This window comes from Ornithorhynchus anatinus, chromosome 10 (genome assembly GCF_004115215.2).
Source record: "Ornithorhynchus anatinus isolate Pmale09 chromosome 10, mOrnAna1.pri.v4, whole genome shotgun sequence".
NCBI classification, from domain to species: domain Eukaryota; kingdom Metazoa; phylum Chordata; class Mammalia; order Monotremata; family Ornithorhynchidae; genus Ornithorhynchus; species Ornithorhynchus anatinus.
In genome coordinates, this window is record NC_041737.1 from 45839062 (window position 1) to 45859851 (window position 20790).

General features: G+C 48.9%; 1 protein-coding gene across 1 annotated transcript in view; it reads left to right on the plus strand.

The window, feature by feature from the left end:
* SND1 (staphylococcal nuclease and tudor domain containing 1) overlaps positions 1-20790 on the plus strand; it is a 382537-nt gene that overhangs the window by 50155 nt on the left and 311592 nt on the right. Inside the window, exon 10 of the mRNA XM_029072845.2 lies at positions 3937-4050. Coding sequence (XP_028928678.1) covers positions 3937-4050 — 114 coding nt within the window. The remainder of the gene's footprint in view (positions 1-3936; positions 4051-20790) is intronic.

Genomic DNA, 20790 nt, shown 5'->3' on the forward strand with positions numbered 1-20790 from the left:
AAGGAGAGCCCCCAGAGTGGGGGAAGACTGGTTTTGCAGTTCTCGTGCCTACCCTCGGTTGACTCTAGAGCAAAGGCATTAACTTTATCGTGGATGGTGATGTACTCACCAGAAACCCGCTGTATCCAGAAGACACTGGACACTGACAACGGGTTACTTTGGAGCCAGGCAGGCCGGGGCTGTGGGACTTTTTCTCCACTGTGATAAGATGCCATAGAGTTGAATACTACAAGGAGCCTTCTATGACTCCTGGTCGCTGAGTCATGACAGACAGATATCCTGTTGCAACCGTCACACCTGGACACCCTCTCCCTGTAAGTCTGAACACCCTCAATGTCTGTGTCCCCCTCTAGACTGTAAACGTCTTGTACACATGGATGTCTTGTACTCACCAAACATTTAGTACAGTGCTCTGCACACAGTATGTGCTCAGTTCATTCCATTGACTGATTGTTAGCCCATCCCTCTCCGCATCAAGCAGAAACTCCCAACCACTGGATTTAAGACACGCATTTCAGCTCACTCTCTCTTCCACTATACCCCAGCACGCACTCTTCACTTCTCAAGCTCATCTACTCATTGTGCCGGTCTCATCTGTCCCACCGCTGACCTCTTGCTCACACTCTCATTTCTGCTTAGAACTCTTCCCGTCTTCAAAGGCCTTCCGAAATATCAATCAATTATATTTATTGAACATTTACTGTGTTCAGAGAATTCTGAGGGAACTGGCACTGCCCAGGAGAGGCAGTGATAGGAATGGGGAGGTCTGCCTAGCAGCTACACTTGGTAGCCGCCAAGGGACTTTGGATGATGATGATATTTATGAAGTGGTTACTGTGTGCCAGATAGTGAGACACAAGATAATTAGATTGAGCACACAGTCTTGTTAGTCACAACCTACGGGGGTGGGAGACTAGGTCTTTCCCCCATCCCTCCCCCCCTCCCCCCCAACCTCCATCTTACAGATGGGAAAACTGAAGCACAGAAGGGTTCAGTATCATGCACAAGGTCACAGAGCAGGCCGGGGCTGGGGCCAGGACTAGAATCCAGGTCTCCCGTTGCTAAACTCTTTCCATTAGGCCAGGAGGCCCGAATCTGTGCGTTGATGGTACTTGTGGATGCTCAGGATGTACACCATAAGTGCTCCTTAAATATCATTTGTTGTTTAAAGCATTGGTATCAGCCTCTGAGTTGCCCACGAGGCTGGTCTCTTGAGGGAGCAGACAATGGCAGCTACCCAATCCCTACCCTACATGCTTTGAGAAGTAGCTTGGAACCTCTCTCCTCTCTTCCCCCACCTTACTCCTGCTAAGCTCCTTGGGGACTGGAGAAACTGGGCCTGGAATGGCAGCGGGAGCCCAGAATGGTTGGTTTGTCAAGAGTGCCTCGCCCCACTGGCGAGTCCTTCCCCCAGACCCCTCAGCGGCCAAGGAAACTTGAGCCCTGGACACGGGAGAGACCGACGTCTCTTGACCTGGGCTTGAACAGATGACCTGTGCTGTTATCTGGGTGCATCGGGGTACATGGTGTGGTGGAAGACGAAGGTCAGCAGCAGGCTGCGAAGGTGCCTCGTGGCGGGAGTGAATGGAGTGAGCACATTTAAAGGTGGCCTGATGAAAGACACTATGAGAAATGGCTTTGCTGCTGTAAATATGGCCTGTAATGATGCGAGCGTATAGGCTGGGGTAGTTAAGTGTTTCGCTCTGCATTACGCTTACTACCCAGTACACGGCCATAACCTGTATTTTATTGCTTCCTCCATGTCTCTGCTCGGGAGCTGCTTGTTCTTTTGACAGTAATGATGCAGTTTAGAGGAAAAAAATACATACATGCCCACCAAAGCCCCACCACCAGGAATCCAAACCTCGTTTGGCTGGTAGCATCAGAAAGCACATTTCCTGAAGAGGATGTTTCCAATCAGGGAGATGTCGAGGAGAGAGGCTGTCGCCGTGGCCTAAAATTTATGACTCTGAACGTCTGCTGCTGCTGTGGCTGAGCCGGTTTAGAGCAGTGATGACTTGGGTACTCGTTGGGAAGGCGGTCCCTGTTCCTAGCACTTGTTAATCATGGGTGCTCAGGATGAAAGTTCCAGTGGTTCCACAGTGGACTTCCCCTCCCCCAGGCAGGACAGGACAGGCAGGCAGAGTTCCAGGAATTGCCCAAGTGCTGATCGCTGGAGTGTCCTCACATCACTGGCAAGGGACTGATTTAACCTTGGTTAACATTCTGGAAAGAGAGAGGCGTGGAGATGGTCCCAGAATTGAAATCACAGGGTCGGGAGAACCAGCATAAATGGGCATGGTGTCGATCAGAAAACTTATCTTACTCCTGGACCCCAATTTCTGCCTCCACCAGTGTTTGAATTTCCTTATCCCTTCTTTGGCCAAGGGAGCGTGCTGGTCCCATTGCTTGGCTTGGCTTGCCTCAGTCACCCTGCCCTAGGTGACTTTCAAGTTTCCTCCAAGGGCTGAATTTTGGGTTTCTCTGGGGAAGGAGTTTAGCTCCTGCACTGTAGTTCCTCTGTCTATAAGGACCGGGGGATATTTCACTTCTCCAGCACCTGCCCTCCTCGCTTTCTGCTCTTAACCAGCCATGGCGATTGTCCTTAGTCGATCACTGAATTTTCTTTGAGCAGCTTCCTGTGTGCGTAGCACTGTACTAAGCACCTGGGACAGGGCAATGCAGTACAACAGAGTTGGTAAACACAATCCGTGACCACATTCATTAATCCTCAAACTACTTCAATGACCCTGAGTGGTAATCTATGTTCCAGACTTTTTCCCCCCTTCTTCTTTTCTGCTTTATAGGGCTCAGCTTCTGTATCCTGCATTCCTCACTCTGTCCCTGCTCTATTCTGTTACCTCTTCTCTAGATCTTACCATAAAACCTCTCTTCCCCTCGGCAGGAGGTTGCCTGGCTCCCTATGAAGGGTTAGGAGTTGGCCTGCTTGAAGGTGGCTACGAAAACAAGGCTAGCGTGGCTTAATTTCCAGGGTCCAGGGCCCTAAGGGGGGAGCCGAGCGTGGGGGAAGCAACCCACCTGCTTGTCGGTTTGATGTCCTCTGCTCTGCAGTGGAGTCCAGCTTCATCTCTCTGTCCCATGCACAAAAAATTGGTCTCTCTCTCCCCGCTGTGCAGCTGAACTTGCAGTTTGTTCTGCGGTTCGGCGGCTCCGAGGGGGGCCCGATTGAAGGCTGGCAGTGTTCAGCTTGATGAGGGGATGGTTTCTGCTGCCTCCAGATAATGTGGGCGGTGACGACGGTCAGTAGGTAGCCTGAAGCAAAGGTATGCTCTCCTGGCAAGGCCCAATTGCCCTGAAATGAAGGGCTGAGCTGGAGCTGGGCCCTGGGGTTTGGTGCCTAGGACTTGGTGGAAGATTTTCTGTGTTTCAGGTCCACCTCCAGGGGAGCCTTAAGGAACCAGCAGTTTTGCTGTCCCTCCCTCCCCTCACCCAAATGGAACATTCTTGTGCCTGCCCATGCAGGTGCAGTAGACACCTCCTGCCCTTCAAGGAGCAATATGTTCACTTAAAGAGGTGATAGGACTCTTTCCAAGGGAAACCTACTGAACGGGTTAACATGTTGGCTGCCCCCGGGATCATAGCAGCCTCTCATCTTGACCCTCTGGCTGTTTTTGGGAAAATGTTGATCTGCTAGGATGGTGACTGTATGCCTCACCTCACTGGACTAGGGCAGTGCCAGTCCCTGAAGTTGAGGCATTATCTTGGTTCCTTTCCACCGATGAAACTCTTTAATTAGGCCCAGGGATCAACGTCTGCCTTTTTAAGGGGAGAGGTATGTCCTCGGCTTCCCATTAGAGGGCCTAACAGCCTGACGTTGTGCTGGACTCTGATGCCAACAGTACCACCGTGATGACGTCCTTTGACCGGTTTCCACCATGTGCCCATTTTAAAAATTATTTTCATTATTGCCTACAGGTCATGCAGGTGCTGAATGCCGATGCCATCGTTGTGAAGTTGAACTCTGGGGACTATAAGACCATCCACTTGTCCAGCATCCGGCCACCTAGATTGGAGGGGGACAGTGTACAGGTGAGGCTGAAGATGGTATGGACAGGGTGGTAGGAAGAGGAGAAAGTGGTGGATGTCAAGATGAAGAAAGAGGAAAAAAATCTTTGTTCTCTGGAAATGCTTTCCCACAGATAATCAGTAGCACAGCTATTTCCAACAGGCCTTATCTTCTCTCTGTTGTCCTCCATCATGCATGCCCTTGCGCGGACATACAGACACACACATACACGTGCGTAACCGGTTCTCATTTGGATGGCAGCTGTTCTATCCTGGCACCATGGACTCTGTTGGCACCTGTAGCTGCCTTCCTTCTTTGGCACCACAGGATCAGGCCCCGGTAGGTTATGTGTGAGACAGTGGGTATGTATTCCTAACAAGCCTCTGCCCCCAGCCTGGTGAAGGGAAGATCCCAGTCTTGAAAGCATCCTAAGTAGGAGCTGGTGGAGTAGTTGGGCTCTCATTTACCTTTGGTCGGTTTTCATTTCAGGATTCTAGTTTCCCTGTCTTGTGCCACTTCCTTGCTCAGAGTGGCTACTCTGAGGAACGGGCAGACATTCCAGGAACTCATTTGGGCATCCTTCTGGGGCCAGTGGCAGCAGAATTGCCCACCTTTTGGCCTGGGTATTCAGGTGTATCATACCTGAAAAATTGCCCTTTTGGAGCAAGACTCTGGAGGCTGGTTTTCTGCCCGCAGTTTCTGGACAGCCTGGTCACCTACAATCCATATGGATAAATTATGAGAGGTTAGGGGGTGGAAACAGCACCATTACTCTTGCTTTTAAAACAATTTTATGATTTTGCTGTTGCCTTCTGTGTGCTTAGCAGCTTCCACTAGGCCCCAAATTAGGTCCTCGAGGATAAGAAGTTACTACTGGCCTTGTTGGATGGAACTGGGAAATTGCAAAACTCCACACTGTGTTTGAAAACTCTGTGCCTTGGGCTCCAATTTTCACTGTTCTCTCACTCACCAATTCTTCTTTGCTTTTCTGGCGAGCTTGGCTTGGCTTCCTGGGCTCCTGCCCTAGACCTCGGTGCTTTCGAGAGTTGAGATTTATACTTGGGGTTAGTTCCAGGGCCTGAGGATGTCTAGGAGAGGGAAAATCAAAATGCTGTGATCGATTGTCTCTTTATTCAGACCCTGCGTTAAGAACACACCCAGAATGAGTTCATTGGACTGTCTGGCCAATGGGTTTGCTCTTTTCGTAGAGACAGTTTGATGCGGCAAACAGTACCATGGAAGGGTGGAGAATTTAAATGCAGAAAAGCCTGGAAGTGCCAAGCTAAGGTTCTTCCCGGCGACTAAAGCTGTGCCTCATTGCACAGAGTAAATATACATCTCTGATTTTATCGGCGCTGAGAGCAGTGCGCAACTCTGGATCTGTGCCTTGCTGTTGGAATTAAGGTTCCCACAGCAACCACAACTTTGAGATTCCTGAACTTTATTTTGGGCCTGCATCATCAGCCAAAGTATCATGTTAAAGAGGTCTTTGGTGTTGAAATTTAAGTGGTTTTCCAGTGTGGGCTGGTGGCTGTTTGGAGTGAGATTTGTTCTATCTCATGGTAAGGTCTCGGTTTTCATAGGATTACCTTTCTGCAATCAGGCAGTCAATCAGTGGTATTTGAGTGCTTACTGTGTGCAGATCACCCTATTAAATGCTTGGGAGGATACAAGACAGTGTATTTGGTGGACATGTTTCCTCCCCAAAACCTTGAGGCTGGGGTGTGGAATTTCCCTTGGGTTGTGGGCTTTTTTCAAACCTCCCCTCACCCTGACCCCTCCCCCCACTCCCACCCCCTACTCCACAGAACTGGAGTAATAGTCTTGATCCTGTGGTCTTTCCCCAGCTTGAATTTTGGGGTGCAATCTTTCCTATGGATTTGGCCCTGGAATGGACAGTAGGCAGTATCTGAATAGAACGACAGTCTTGCATCCTCAAATGATAGTTCATACAAATAGTGGCTGATGGGTAGGGAATTTTTTTGTTTTTCAGATGTGGTGGGGCTGGGGATGGTGCTCAGTATGGGCGGAACCCCGGAGTTACTCCATAGTGGTCCCAACCCCCTTTAAGGGAGCCGGAGAACCCGACTGATTTATAGGGTTTCTGTGGGTTCCTTGAGGATGTAGGGGTAGGGGTGAGTGGACACTCTGGTACCTAAAGGGAGTTTTAAGGATCTTAGGGCTCCCTTCAGTGGCTGGGAGCTCCTACCGTATCTTTCTTGCCACCAGACATTGTCCCAGTGTTGGCTTTTGCGTTCTGAGGGACATAGTTTCTGGTCACTCCTCCACTGCATTTCACTTTGGAGCTTTGTAGCAATAGGAATTCCCACAGTCACTCTCTAGTTTGGGGTTGGGATCCCCTTTGCAGCCTCCTCTTCCCTTAAAAGGCAGGGAACATTTCTGCCAATTCTGTATCGTACTCTCCCAAGTGTTTAGTACAGTACTGTGCACATAGTAAACACTGAAATACCATCGATGATGAAGATGACGATGATTAAACCATTGAGGAGCCTGAAATAGCCTGGAAGGGTGGTGGTGCTATCTTGCTTTCATTCAGTCATGGAATCTTTAAGGAAGAAATGTGATTTCAGGTGTGTTAAAGCATGGAAAGGAGCTACTAGGGCAGAGACAAGAATTCTCAGCATAGGGCTCGGATGAGAGGAGGTTAACTGTGCAAATGGCAGAGGCAGACAGAAGGAAACGGGAGACCTTTTCCTCAGGTAGTATGAGGAATGAGGATGCTCTTCAGGAGGATGGTAGACAGATGGAGCTTGGTGGCTGTTTCTAGTTTAGATATCAAGATACCTTCGTAGCTCCCTGTAGACAGGCGAGAGCCAGCTACAGGAGGGGATATCCTTTTTATGTTGCATCTACTCCATCCCCGACAGCTTCATTAGTCCACTTTGAACCATACAATAATAATTATGATAATAATAATGGTATTTGTTAAGCACCTAACTCTGCCAGACCCTGTACTAAGCGCTAGGGTGGATACAAGCAGATCGGGTTGGACACAGTCCCTGGCCCATGTGGGGTTCACAGTCCCAATCCCCATTTTACAGATGAGGGAACTGAGGCCCAGGGAAGTGAAGTGACTTGCCCAAGGTCACCCAGCAGACAAATATCAGATCCGGGATTATAGAACCCCTGACCTTCTGACTCCCAGGCCCGTGCTCTATCTGCTACCCCATGCCGCTTCTGCATATACTAATGTTAATAATGTTGGTATTTGTTAAGCGCTTACTATGTGCAGAGCACTGTTCTAAGCGCTGGGGTAGACACAGGGGAATCAGGTTGTCCCACATGGGGCTCACAGTCTTAGTCCCCATTTTACAGATGAGGTAACTGAGGCACAGAGAAGTGACTTGCCCACAGTCACACAGTTGACAAGTGGCAGAGCTGGGATTTGAACTCATGACCTCTGACTCCAAAGCCCATGCTCTTTCCACTGAGCCACGCTGCTTCTCTACTCTATATACTGGCGACCCGACAGGTTATGTTTTGGAATGGGGAAGGCTGGTCCCTTTATGTCCACCCGGTTTTAAGATTTTACAAATGTCAAGTATGTGTGAGGGCATTAGAGGGCATTAGCAATAAAATATTGCCCAAGGCATTAACTGGTTCCTTTGATGTTGTGTAATTGCAGCAGCCATGTGAAGGGCTTTGGGCAATTCAGAATGATCAAAGGAGATATTTTAACTTTAGGCGGTCTCTTCCTGCAGTTCCAAGTTAGTGGTAAGGAGCTGCTTTCTGGATTTTGGTCAGAGACCAGAAGTCAGAAAGCACACCATGAGACCTGGGGGGATAGAAGGTGTGAGGGTGGGGAGGTAAGAGGCGGCATTTCATGATTTTGGGTCTGTTGACTTGCCTGCAGATGATCTCAGTGACCTAGGTGATCTGTAGGAAATGGTCATTTTCTTTTTGGAGATGGTTTTACTGGGCCTAGGGCATCAGTGTCAGCTTGGGGGTGAAAAAAGTGTCATGTGTTTGGCTAGTGTTTATCACAAGAGACTTGTTTTTTTTCCCTAGACTAGGAGACAGCACTCACATACCCCGTGTTTCCTTTTAAAAGAGGATGTCCTGCTGGACGGTGTCAGGACTTCCTAGAGAGCGGGCAGCTTAGATCTGGAGCTGCTCTATTGCCATGGGCTGCTTTGTATGCCACGTGAGCATTAATGACAAAGGGAATGCTGGCTGATTCTCTTGCAGAAGTGTCTTTTGCAGGGCTGGCATTGTTGGGAAAGGAGGACAAAGCCGAGGTTCACCTTGAGACATTAATGATTTTACATTTGAATCTGCAGCACATCAAAATGGGGGAAATACCAAGTCTCCATGGGTCTGCTTTCTAATCACCCCCTGCTCTGGCCTCAGTGAGGGGGCAGAGTCCCTGGGCTGAGGGCAGCTTCTTAACTAGTTTCTGTTGGAGGCTGAATCCAGTGCCGGCCTCAGAAACCTCTTGCTTCATTCACCTCCATTATCCCATCCTGCAGTTTGGGCCTGGGTTTCTCTGGTATTCATGAGTCCCACCCTCAAAGGTTCAGATAGGTACTGAGGGGGCCGTTTTCAACAATCGTACTGCTCTGCTTGGCTCTTTTCTCTAGGTTTGCTTCGATTTTTTTTTTTTAAAAGCATCACCCCCCAAGTTTAACCCCACCCGGCCTTTTCTGCAAACAGTTGGATGGAGGATGAAAACCAGTGAAGTCCTTATTAGCGTTTCCCCAGGGGCCTTGGCACTTCGGTAGGAAATTGGGCCTGGGCAGGTGCTAATAACTCCATTCACTGGACAGCTGGCTCCCTCTACCCCAGGGCTCAGGGGTGCTTGGCCATTCAGACGCACAATTAAAAGCAGTTTTGAACCCGACCTTTCCAGTTCTGAATCTTAAAAGCGAGCTGACCGGAGCCGCTCCCCAGAACATAAAACAAACCGAATCTTCTGTGGAAGTGCATGGCACCAAAGAGCACCAGTGTGCAACACCTAAATTACGTTGAGGGCAAATCAATAAATCCTCTGCCTGTGATCTCCAGCTCGTGACCAGGAGCAAAAGGCAAATAGCAAATTAGAGATCTCTAGACCCCAACCCGGCATTTAGGACCCTTGGGAAAAGCAAGAGCCCTTTGAAATGGGATATGGCACATCACTGGTCTCCGATGGAGACATTTTGAGGAGGGAGTGTGATGTGATCAAAAAGCCTAGAACATGTCAGAGCTTGGGCAAACGACATTCTGTACCCACTACAGGTGTGATTTGATCTGGGTGCTTTTCAAGTGGAAAATTTGGCACTTCCTTTTAGCAGGCTGTCGGCATGTTTCATTTGTTCAGGGGAGGTGGTGGGGTCGTCTTGTTTTCTTTTAATTAGGATCCCAGGTAGGAGCTGACACCTGACTTTCTGGTGTAGAGATTAAGGAGTAGCTCTTAGACTCAGTTCTTTGTTTTCTCTGGTGGAATAAGGTCACTAGGGAATGCCTGGTTAGGACTGTTTCTCCTTCCCCTCCCGTCCCCCCCCCCCCCCCCCCCAAACACTTGGGAGGAGAGAGTGAGGGGCAATTAAAAATGCAACAACTGCATTAACTTCCAGAGTTTAAGCAGACTGGGAGCTCTTGGTCGTTCCAGTTCATTCCTACCTATTGGTCTGCCATTCTTTTCCCTGTTTCCAACAGGGAATTCATTTTCATTCTTCTAAGGTCCTGTTCCCCTCTAGACAACCTTGGTTGTCTCCTCTCTCCAGACAGCCTTCCCTGCCCCCATCAGAATCTCTTTGAGGTGCTTTGCAATTTGGTCTTCGGCTCCCCCTGAGTTATCTCTTAACCATACACATTTACCTCTGTTAATCTGTCTTCATAAATCAGCTTTTCCATCCGCTTAATCATTACTATTATTATGCTGCTCGAAATTCCCTCCGATTTATCTAAATCTTCCCAGGCTTGATGTATCCATATTCCCCCCCACCTTGCTTGCCCCCCCTGCCCCCCCGTCCCGGTTCCTTAGAGATGCAGGTATTCTCTCTCCTTGCAGGGGCCGGCACCTAGACAATTTGTACAGTGCCTGGCACATAGTAAGTGCTTAACAAATGCCACTAAAAAGATGCACAAAACTTTTCAAATCACTTGGCTACTTAACCAGCCTGCTCTGATCCTGCTCCTTGTTGGTCTGCTCCTGGCACAACTCTTCACCTTGGTGAGACTTTTTGCTTAGAGTCATTCTATTGGCATGCCCTGTGACTACTCTTTCTAGCCATGCCAGCTTGGGCTTTCAACCAGTCGTATTTATTTAGCATTTACAGTGTACAGAGCACTGTACTAAGCATTTGGAAGAGTACAGTGTAACAAATTCTCTTCTGCATCGCCCTGACTTGCTCCCTTATTCATCCCACCTCCCGGCCCCATAGCATTTAGGTCCATATGTGTAACTTATTTCTCTTAATGCCTGTCTCCCCCTCTAGGCTGTAAGTTTATTGTGGGCAGGGAACGTGTCTGCTGTATTGTGATATTGTACTGTCCCAAGCACTTAGTAGAGTTCTCTGCACACAACAAACGCTCAATAAATACGACTGACTGACTGGCTCTTGTTTAATTGGATTCTGTGGTTGAATGATCACCCTGGCACAACTCATTTTCTTAGAGTCCTCCCCATACCCTTGTCCAGGGTGTTGCACGTAATTCTGTCTTCCTTCTTCTCCTCCTCCTTCCCCAGGATAGCTTTTAGTTGTCTTCGTAAAGATGTCATTAATTTACAAAAGGTTGTTTCATCCGCCTTTTGAAGATTTTGATTTCCCCGGCTAGCGTGCTATAATACTTCTCTACTTCAGACTCCTCCAAACAGATATGTCACTGGTCAAGGCAGTTCAGCGGCTAATTCTCACATGTACATTACCTGCATACTGGTGGATTTGGTTTTATTTTCTCAAGACAGAATTTCCAAACCAAGTTGGCCTGGACTGCCACAAAGTCACTCCTCCAAATTAAAGCAAAAGAAGTGCCTCTGTCCCTCCCCACCCCACACCTAACTCCTCCATTTTTGTGACCCTTCCTACATACATTTCTGTTGAAGTACTCAGGATAATTGTTTGGCTTTGTGTCTTTAGAAGTGGAAGGATGCTTTTGACTGAGCATTTTGGGCAGAGAATGCATCCGCCAACTCTCTTATATAGTTCTCTCCCAAGCGCTTAGTACAGTGATCTGCATGCAGTAGGTGCTCAGTAATTATAATTGATCGATTCCCAAGACCTGGAGTTTATGGGAGTTCAGAATTGGAGCTAGAAGAGAAAAAGTCTGAAAGAATTGGGTATTCTAATTTTTGTAGATCTAGTTGAGCAGTACCTTTTATCTGGGGTGTCATGTCAAGCTTCCTGTGTGTAAGAATTCCACTGTGATGGTATTCTAAATTTCGGGCTCTCTGAAATCTAATATAGCGGGTTTGAAAAATCTCGATAGCCTCAGCTGAAAATGCCTGGAATATCCTGTCCCAAAGCTTAGGCAGATCTCCAGTATCATTATTTTTATTCTTTTTCAAAAACCTACAGTCGCCTTTGTTTTCTTTCTCTTTCTGAAAATGCCTTACCTTACGTAGTCCTTCTAGGTAGTATGATCTCATTTTCCATTTTGCTTGCTTGGGTCTGGTAATGTTGACCATGTCTTTGGGTGGGGAAGAGAGGTAAGAACTTAGGAGGGTAATTCAGTTTCAGGACGAGATGGGCAGGGATGACATGCTGGAAGCTGTCTGTTCTTTGCCCTGTCATTTCCCAGCTGAGATTGGGAGAAGCGAAACCTCTTCGTCCTTTCCCAAGCCTTTGCTCTTACATCCAGTGTATGTTTGGCACTTCCAGGAAAGCGCCTGGCAGCCACTTCTCCGGTTTGAGCCCAACTCTACCTCCTCTGTCTGGACTGGTTGCTTTGGGTAGCCTGATTTTTCTCCTTCCTTCCCTGAGCTCCTCTACTTTCATTTCCCTCCGCCTTGCTGCTCTGCTCCCACTATACCACCTCCCCCCACACCACCCCAGTAGGAGTGAATGGCTTTTGTAGGCTGAGCACTCTTGCTTGCATACAAAGTTACCATTGCTTTGAAGGCTCCGTTGAGTTTTGATGCTGTGCAAGCTGGTGCAGAAAAAAATAAGGGCTTCACTTGAGAAACCATTAAGCGGCTTCAATTTGTAACAGCTTTTGGGTCCATTGTTATTATTAGATATCCATAAAATACACTAGGTGGAGAATAGTCAACAGGGCTCTATTGGAGAGATATGTCTCCATCCTACAGGATATAAATTGGTCCCTAGGTACCTGATATAGTAGATGGAACCTGACAAACCGAAAATTCAGGGTAATAAAATCCTACAGCCTTTCATCTTTTGCCTTCATCACCCAGCAAGAAATGAATTCCGAGCACAGGAGCTGATAGTGTTTAACGTCTCTCTTTTGGTGTGCCTGCTGAAGAACATAATACATTCAGATGGGAACACATGTGTGTCCCCCTCCTCTCAAATGCAGTGCGGGAGCTACCTCCCGTGGCCGAGCTGGCTGTCCATTCCTGAGCCACCCCTCATTTGCCTGTCTGGGGTCCGTTTCCCCTCCCTGCCCTCCTTACTGTCTCATCATGGAGAACTGACAATTTGGGGATTTTGTTCTGGGGGCATTGGGACTTTTGCTTGTGATGCTGCAGCTTCCAGAGATAGTTGCACCCCCTTTTCCTCACATCCCTCTGTCCAGCATTCTTCCTGTAAGCATTGTCTCCCAGGTGATGGTATGCACTGCAGCTGCCCATCAGCTTTCCTCTTGTTTGGGGAGTCTGTACGTCGACTCTCTCAGAAGGCAGTCGTGTGGCTGGCTTACTGCGGGGCTCTGGAAAAAAAAAATCTTCATCACTTTCAGGACCTTGCTTGGTGGCCCTAGGGAATTGTACCATCAGAAGGACCCCTAGGGTTGGTTTTAGACGTGTAGCTTGAAGGGAAACTTTCTTCAAGTCCCGTGCTCCCGAGCGTTCAGTAGGGGAGGGTGGGGGCTGGTTGGGTGGAAACCTGTTACGTCCCAGTTCGGTCCCTGCTCACTCATCACCATTTCCCAAGAATCTATGGCCCCTTGACTTGAGTCCAGTACTTTTTCTTTTTATTGAATCAGGCACTTGTTTCCTTAGACAGCCAAATTACAGCCGCTCGTTAATGGAGTTTTATGTTCTGGAAAACCACATTTGCACAATTTAAGCAAGGCCAATCTCCCCGATTCCAGAATTTATCTAAATTGATATCTTGGTAATGCTGTAAAAACCCAACAGTGTACCCAGATGTAAAGAGGAAACAATCGATCAGTGGTTACTGTAGACAGAGCCCTGTACTAAGCCCTTGGGAAAGTACGATACAGTAGGTAGACCTGATCTCTGTGTACAAGATGTTTACAGCCTGCTTTGGCTGCTGACAATGAAGTTTCATCTAAACAAGAAGCTGGATTCGTTCAGCATGTTTGTGGTTTACTAGGCAGGACTGGGGGGTGAGGGGATGGGGATTTGTCTCCTAGGCTGAGTGTGGAAATGAAGGGGAGGAGCACTTTGCGGGAAGAGCATGGGCCTGGAAGTCAGAGGACCTGGGATCTAATCCCAGCTCTGCTGTGTGACCTTTGGCAAGTCAGTTCACTTCTCTCTTCTTGTTTACCTTGGCTGTCAAATGGATATTAAGACTGTGGAGCCCCATGTGAGACATAAACTGTGTCCAATCTAATTAGTTTGTAGCTAGCCCAGCGCTTAGTACAGTGCCTCTCACATAAGAGCGCTTAACAGATACTGTAGAGTTAAGCGCTAAGGAGGGAAAAGCTCATGTTAGGGTTTGCTGGGAGATGTGGAAAGGAAATCTGAGTGCTGCAGCCCCTTGTGGGCCACAGAATACCTTTGGCCTCAGACTCAGAAGTCTCTCAGTAATCACAAGCCATCCCAGGATGTATATTTAGTTGACACCGTCTATTCAAATATGAGTCAGTCAGTGGTATTTATTAAATGCTTACTGTGTGCGGAGTACTGTACTAAGGTATGGGGAGGGTACAGTAGAACAGAGTTGGTAGACCCATTCACTGTCCAGCCGATCTGCCCCTCTTCGCCCTTCATATTGGACTGCCTCCAGTCTGAAGTCCATTCCTAGGGCTCGGGCATTCCTGTACTGGAGCCAGTCCAGTACGAATGGGGAAGAGTGGCAGCCGGTGGAACTTCTTCAAAACTCCAAAGTTTCTGCCTGTCCTGATATAAGCTCAATTGTGAAATTGGCCTGTCTCCTCCTGGAAAAGGTGGCCATGGGCACTTGATGCTGAAAGGCAGATAAGAATTTGGCACTTACCCTAGTGATGAGGCTGTGAAATCAAACTTACCTTTCCTGTCTAATTTCCTCAACTCCCACCCCAAATTTCGGTCTGCTGAGACCTCTGTGTAGCTTGAGGGAGTGGAATGCAGAGACTAAATGCAATGGGGAAAATTGGGAAATGGAACCTCAGGAGAAAACTGGGTTTATGCATCGATCTGTACTCTTGCCAGTCTCCTGTTAGCAATGGTGAGGGCCGGAGGAGCCAGGGGTTAGACTTAGGGCAAGGGTTAGGGAATCAGGATGCTTGCAGAGAAATGGCGTTCAGAGACGGCACCCGAACCCTGGCGTTGGACTACAGAGTGCAGATCGGTTCATTTGGGAATTTGAGTAAATTCCCGGAAAATGGTTTTGCAGTAGTTCACCAGTACATCTGAGGACAACATGGACTGTCCTGTAGGCGATGGGTCCTGTGGGCCGCTGGCATCCTTTCAGCCCCAACCCAAAGGGCGTGGATGGTACCCAAATGAAAGTGGGCACATTTGCTTCCCTCTGATAATGACTTTGTTTCTTTGTCCTGTAACCCCAGCCCAGATGTTTGGGTGGGACACTCGGGCAGGGAAGTCGGGTCATTTCAATTCCAGTCTAGTGTTCTTTGGCCCCAGACTCCTGAGCCTCCCAATGATCACAGGTGTTCCCGGGATGTGGATTCAGTTGAGGCCACCCACCCAAGTGTCAATCCATTAATGGTATTTATCCAGCGCTTACTGTGTGCAGAGCACTGTAGAAAGTGCTTGGGGGAGAGTACAGTAGAGTTGATAGGTTCCCTGCCCAGCAGTCCTGCCATTCTTCATACTGGACTGGCTCAGGAGCAGGAATGCCACCCGATATTCCCCCGCTTGCAGGGACTGCGTCATGTATCTCCCAGCTGACCCTACCCCGAGCTGTCCCTCCTTAGTACTGGGTATTGCAGTGCTTGGGGGTGTGCGGGCAGACTGTTGGAGGAGGGCGGCTATTCGGAGACTCCACAGGTCCTCAGCGTTCCCCACGGGCCCTATAATGATACGATGTCATCATAAAGTGTCAGACCTTTGGGTTAAGCAGTGAAAAGTAGTGGAAGCAGTAATAGTATTTATCGAGTGCCTACCTTGTGCAAAGCACCCTTTTGAGCAGCGGGGGAAGGTCGTGGGTTCTAATACCGACTCCGCCACTTGTCTGCGGTTTTACCTCGGACGAGTCACTTCACTTCTTCATGCCCCAGTTACCTCATCTGTAAAATGGGGATTAAGACTGTGAGCCCCACGTAGGGCGGGGACTGTGTCCAACCTGATTAACTGGTATCTACCCCAGTGCTCATAACAGTGCTTGGCACATAGTAAGTGCTTAGCAAGTACCATTATTATTATTATTGATAATATAATAATAAGAAAAATATAATAAAAATGCATGTGGGAGAATTAGACATTGGCTCTGGCCCCCAGAGCGCTCACATTGGAAGACAGGGCGAAGGGCCTGGCTCCGGACACGTGAGGGAGGATGAATCAGTATAATGCAAAAATAGCCCGAAAGACGAGGACAATAATAAATACTAAAAATGTAATTGGGAAACCTTGGCTAACACCAGCCTCCTTGCAGCTCAGCAGCTGCAGCAGCTGCCATAGGTCCGTCAGTGGGCTCAATCTTTTGGAGCCTGCCCGTTCATTCATTCAATCGTATTTATTGAGCGCTTACTGTGTGCAGAGCACTGTACTAAGCGCTTGGAAAGTACTGTTCGGCAACAGATGAGAGACAATCCCTACCCGATAACAGGCTCACAGTCTAGAAGTGGGGAGACAGGCAACAATGGCATAAAAATAAATAGAATTACAGATATATATATATATATATACATCAGTAATAAAATAAATAGAAAAAATATATACATAGATGCACAAGTGCCTTGGGGCGGGGAGGGGGGTAGAGCAGAGGGAAGGAGTAGGGACGATGGGGAGAGGAGGAGGAGCGGGGGGGGGGTGTCAGTCTGGGTAGGCCTCCTGGAGGAGGTGAGCTCTCAGTAGGGCTTTGAAGCAGGGAAGTGAGCTAGTTTGGCGGATGTGAGGAGGGAGGATATTCCAGGCCAGAGTTAGGAAGCGAGCCAGGGGTCAGCGGCAGGACAGGAGAGAACGAGGTACAGTGAGGCAGTGAGCAGCAGAGGAGTGGAATGTGCAGGCTGGGCTGTAGAAGGAGAGAAGGGAGGTGAGGTGGGGGGGACAAGGTGATGGACAGCTTTGAAGCCAAGAGTGAGGAGTTTGTGCTTCACACAAACGTTAATAGGCAACCACTGGAGATTTTTGAGGGAGGGCGTGACATGCCCAGGGTGTTTCTGCTCCGTCTGTCCTGCCCCTCTGGCGCAGGGCAAGATGGGAATTAGGGTGGCACAGGGAACTGGGGGAGCAGACTGTGGGGATTTCTGACGATACTGCTGGGGGGGCCAGTGGATGGGGAGGCCAAGGCCACATGTTGCTTCTGTCCATCCAGTCAGCTGGTGCAGGGGAGGTTTATGAAGCCATCCTCTTGTTGGACCAGTGCTCACGTCCCATAATTCCCTCTCCTAGCGGGCTCCTGTGGCGAGTGAGAAATCTTAAGTGGAATCAGGGCAGCAGTAGCCGCTGTTTGTAGAGTCCGAATCCACCATGAGGCAGAGTACGAAGCGCTTAGTACAGTGCTTTGCACCCGGTAAGCACTCAGAGAATCGCCTTGAATCAGTGAGTTATAGGCAATCGGTGGGTGACGGCAGAGATCGTCTACTCTGTTGTACTCTCTCCAACGTTTAGTGCAGTGCCCTGCGCAGAGTAAGGACTCTGCCCATGCCATCGATCACTTAAAGGGGGAAGGAAGTGTTTGGTGAAGAGATTGCCAGCCATCCATTAAATTCCCATGACCCCATTCACAAGTTAACTCTGGTTAACGTATCTCTGAATTTCGCAGCTCTCAGACTTGCTTCCGTAAAACTGCAGAAAAGCAGTCAATTTCAGAGGGTCTCACCCTTGCCTGCTAAACCACTGCTCCCTCCATTGTCAGCGCCCCATGATTTTATTGGGTCTCGGTTGTAGCCCTGACCTGTAGAGAGTGGTGTTGAACTCTGTACTCTCTCAAGCACTTAGTACAGTGGTCTGCACACAGTAAGAGCCCAAGAAGTATGATTGACTAATTCAGCAGCCTCATCCAGCCATTAGAGAGTCTCTGGCCTGAATATTCACCATAGCGTTGGCCCTGTCCGTGATCAGCCTACACTTTCAGGTGGGGCCTTGGTCCCACGTGCGAAGGGCTTGCACACTTGTATCACTCTGGCTGCTGTTCGTCTTCCCTACGGGTGCCAATAAGTGCCGCAGATGTCCAGTTCTTTCCTTTGACCCACCTCTCACCCTCCAGTCCCACCGACTGAGGTGGAGTTGACCAGCTCCGAGAGTGGAATTGCATTTGGAGGAGGCTGGGTTTGGCCTCTGGAGTGCAGCCAGGCCACCCAGGATAAGCAATTTAGAAAACGAGGCAAGAAAAAGCACTATCAAGTGGGCAATGGGAGCTACAATTTTAGTGTTTATTCCTTAGCTCAAAGCCTGAACACACTCTGATTTCTCATCATTGTGACTGGGGAGCACATTCAAGATAAACTTTGGGACGGATCGATCGTTAAGGAACGGGGAAGGAAACAAAACTGGGAGGGACTTGTGCTGGCCAGGGAGAGAGTTTAAGGAAGTGTGTGTTGTGGGGAAGGAGTGCGGGGGAAGTGAAGCGCCAGCACCCAGCCAAATGCCAAATCCCACCAGAACGTCATAGACTGAGCACACTGTTGCAGGTGTACACTCTTCACCATGACCAGGCCAGGGTGGTGCGGCCGAACTGATCCTAGGCCACTGAGTCTTAAAGAATAATTTTTGAGAGTGGCCATTGATGCCCCTTGGGGGCAAGTTCCGAGTTTTTGGGAAATTCTGCAGTCAAAACCACAAATGAGCGATTGCCCAGGAATGGGCTTTACCAGATTTTCTCCTCATTCTCTGCCTTGCTCCGGGTGGAAGTGAACTGCAGCTTTCCAGTCTTAGAACCTGCCAAACTCTGGAGCCAGAGGGGCACTCGGCTACATCCTTCTTGCCAACAGAATGATTCAGGAATATATGCAAAGCCTGCCTTTATCCCTCCAAGTTGTGTTTTGATCTTACTGACCCGGCGGTGTGGCGCTGATGGAAAGGGGTGAGGGCAGGGCTGTCACTTGCTGGATGGGGGAGGGCCCCCAAAGCTGCCCATTCAGGAAGGAGGGCAAGTCACTGGGGAGAGAAAGTCTCTCCCCTAGAGATCAGGAGGTGTAGGGCAGGTAAAGTAAGGGATGAGAGGATTGCAGGGACTGCTGTCACCCAAATTTGGTAATTTGATGTACTGTAAGGTGGGGCTCGGAAGCAGGACGGGGCTAGTCGGTGAGAGCAGAGGAGCTGTTGCAGTGGAAGATGGCCTTTGAAAAGCACCCAACAAGCCACTTCATTGGCACTCCAGTCTACCTTGACCTGTTCCCTTGTGCTGCAGAAGGAATTACTATCTTGGTCATTTTAAAAAGTAATCTCAGCCTATAGAATCCTTGCCACACTCGAGCAACTTTTGGAAAGTATAATATTTTATCTAGCCCCCATTAAGTGTTGGCACTGGTCCTCCATTCCCTCTCCTGTCCTACTGATTACCGAGATATTGATGTGGAACTCGGAGGTGGCTATTTATTTGTTTGTTTTTCAATAACTGCCTTCTCCCTGGTGCCAGGTGCTTTCTAAGACTCTGCCACGTCCCAGTGATTTCTTCGGTGATGATAATCTAAGCTTCCCCAGCCCCTTTCTTCAAGAGATCTCTTTGAACCTAACAAGTCTTAATGAGGCCTCCAGACATTCCCGCTCAACACGAGTGGGGATTAATAAATCCACTTTACACACCAGCACACACAGAGGTGAAGTAGCTTTCTGCCGGGTCTCGGTAGGTCGAGGCAAGAGGCCCCGCCAGTCAGATTTCTTCCTTATTCAGCACCCAGCAATGGAGGAGCGATGAGGTTAAAGGCTGCCTATCAGCTTTATGCCTGGACAGCGACTAGGATGGGGGCTTCAGCTGAGGCGCTACGGTGCATTCAAGACCGAGCACTCTCTGCTCACCCTGGAAGTCCACGGGAGAATCCGGGGAATTGCTTGGCCCATAATGGCAGACAGTTGCTAAATAGTGGGGTCTCTGGGCTCCAGATTTGGAAGGGGTTACCAGGCAGCTGGCTCCTTTAGCCTTGGAGGGAAATGATTACATAAGAAACATCAACAAGGCCACTGTTGGATCAGACCCATCTCTGTCCCAAGCAGTACTCTCGATCCAGCAGTGACAGCAGGATCTTGGATTCTTATGTTTGGCCTCCGGGATATCTAGCGGCAGGGTTAGGGATGGCCCATCTTTCATTCCTAACCTTTCCCCTCATAATCCATTATAGATCACTCGTTCGTTCATTTATCCCAACCCCTCTTGAACCTGCTGATATTTTCTGCTTCCCCAACCACTTCATCGTAGTGAATTCCATATGCGTACCACCCACTGGATGAAGCAGTGTTTTCCTTTGTGTGGAAGAAAAACAGAGGAGAATCCGGGAGGGAGACGTGGCGGAGCTGTTCAATTAGAAAGAAGCCTCTGGAACTCATTTTTATCTACCTCATCCCTCTTCCTCGCCCACTCCCCCCGCCACCCCCTGCAAGATACTCATCTGCCGGAAGGCAGTGGTTGTGAGGGCCCCCGCTTGCTAAACCTGGGCCTACTCTGCTTCTTGTAATTAAATCTTTTGTGTTGCTCACCAGCACAGATCTCAGGTGTAGTTTTCAGGCTCAGGGCAAAAACAGGTTTCTGTAATGCCTTCCCTGCTCTGAGGCCAGCCGTTTTGCTTTTGCTCGGAGTGGATCCGTGCTTGCCCCGTGGGTGTCTCTCTTGATCCCTGAGCAGTTATTGCATTGGAAAGGCTGAGAGAGCATTTCACTTAGCAAGTGCCTCGGTAATTTTTTTTAAAAACGTCTTTATTTTTATTTGTTGAACTGGTGCCACACTATGAAGAGCACACACAACCCGGCGAGCAATAAAAGATTAATGAGAAACAAAGCCACGAACTCATCAGTGTCTCATCTCCACTAAATTACAGCTACAGAGATCACAGTAACTCATCTGTGTTTCGTGTAACGGAACTGATGGTTGCCGGCTTGGAGGCTGACACACGGGCGGTGTGGTTCAATCAGCAAGGCAACACTGTGAAAACGCTGAGTGCTCATGAAGCTACTTATGTCTGTGAATATCGTCCGAGGGGGAAGCAGGAGTGGTCAGTGGTGCACGGGGGTGGAGGAGGTGCATCGGGCGAGATGGGAGACCTGGAGATGTTGGCATCGTGGCAGGAGCACGATCAATATTTAATAGACGTCCGGTCATCTTGGAGGGTGATGGAAGTGTCAGGTCAGCGTGTTTTTT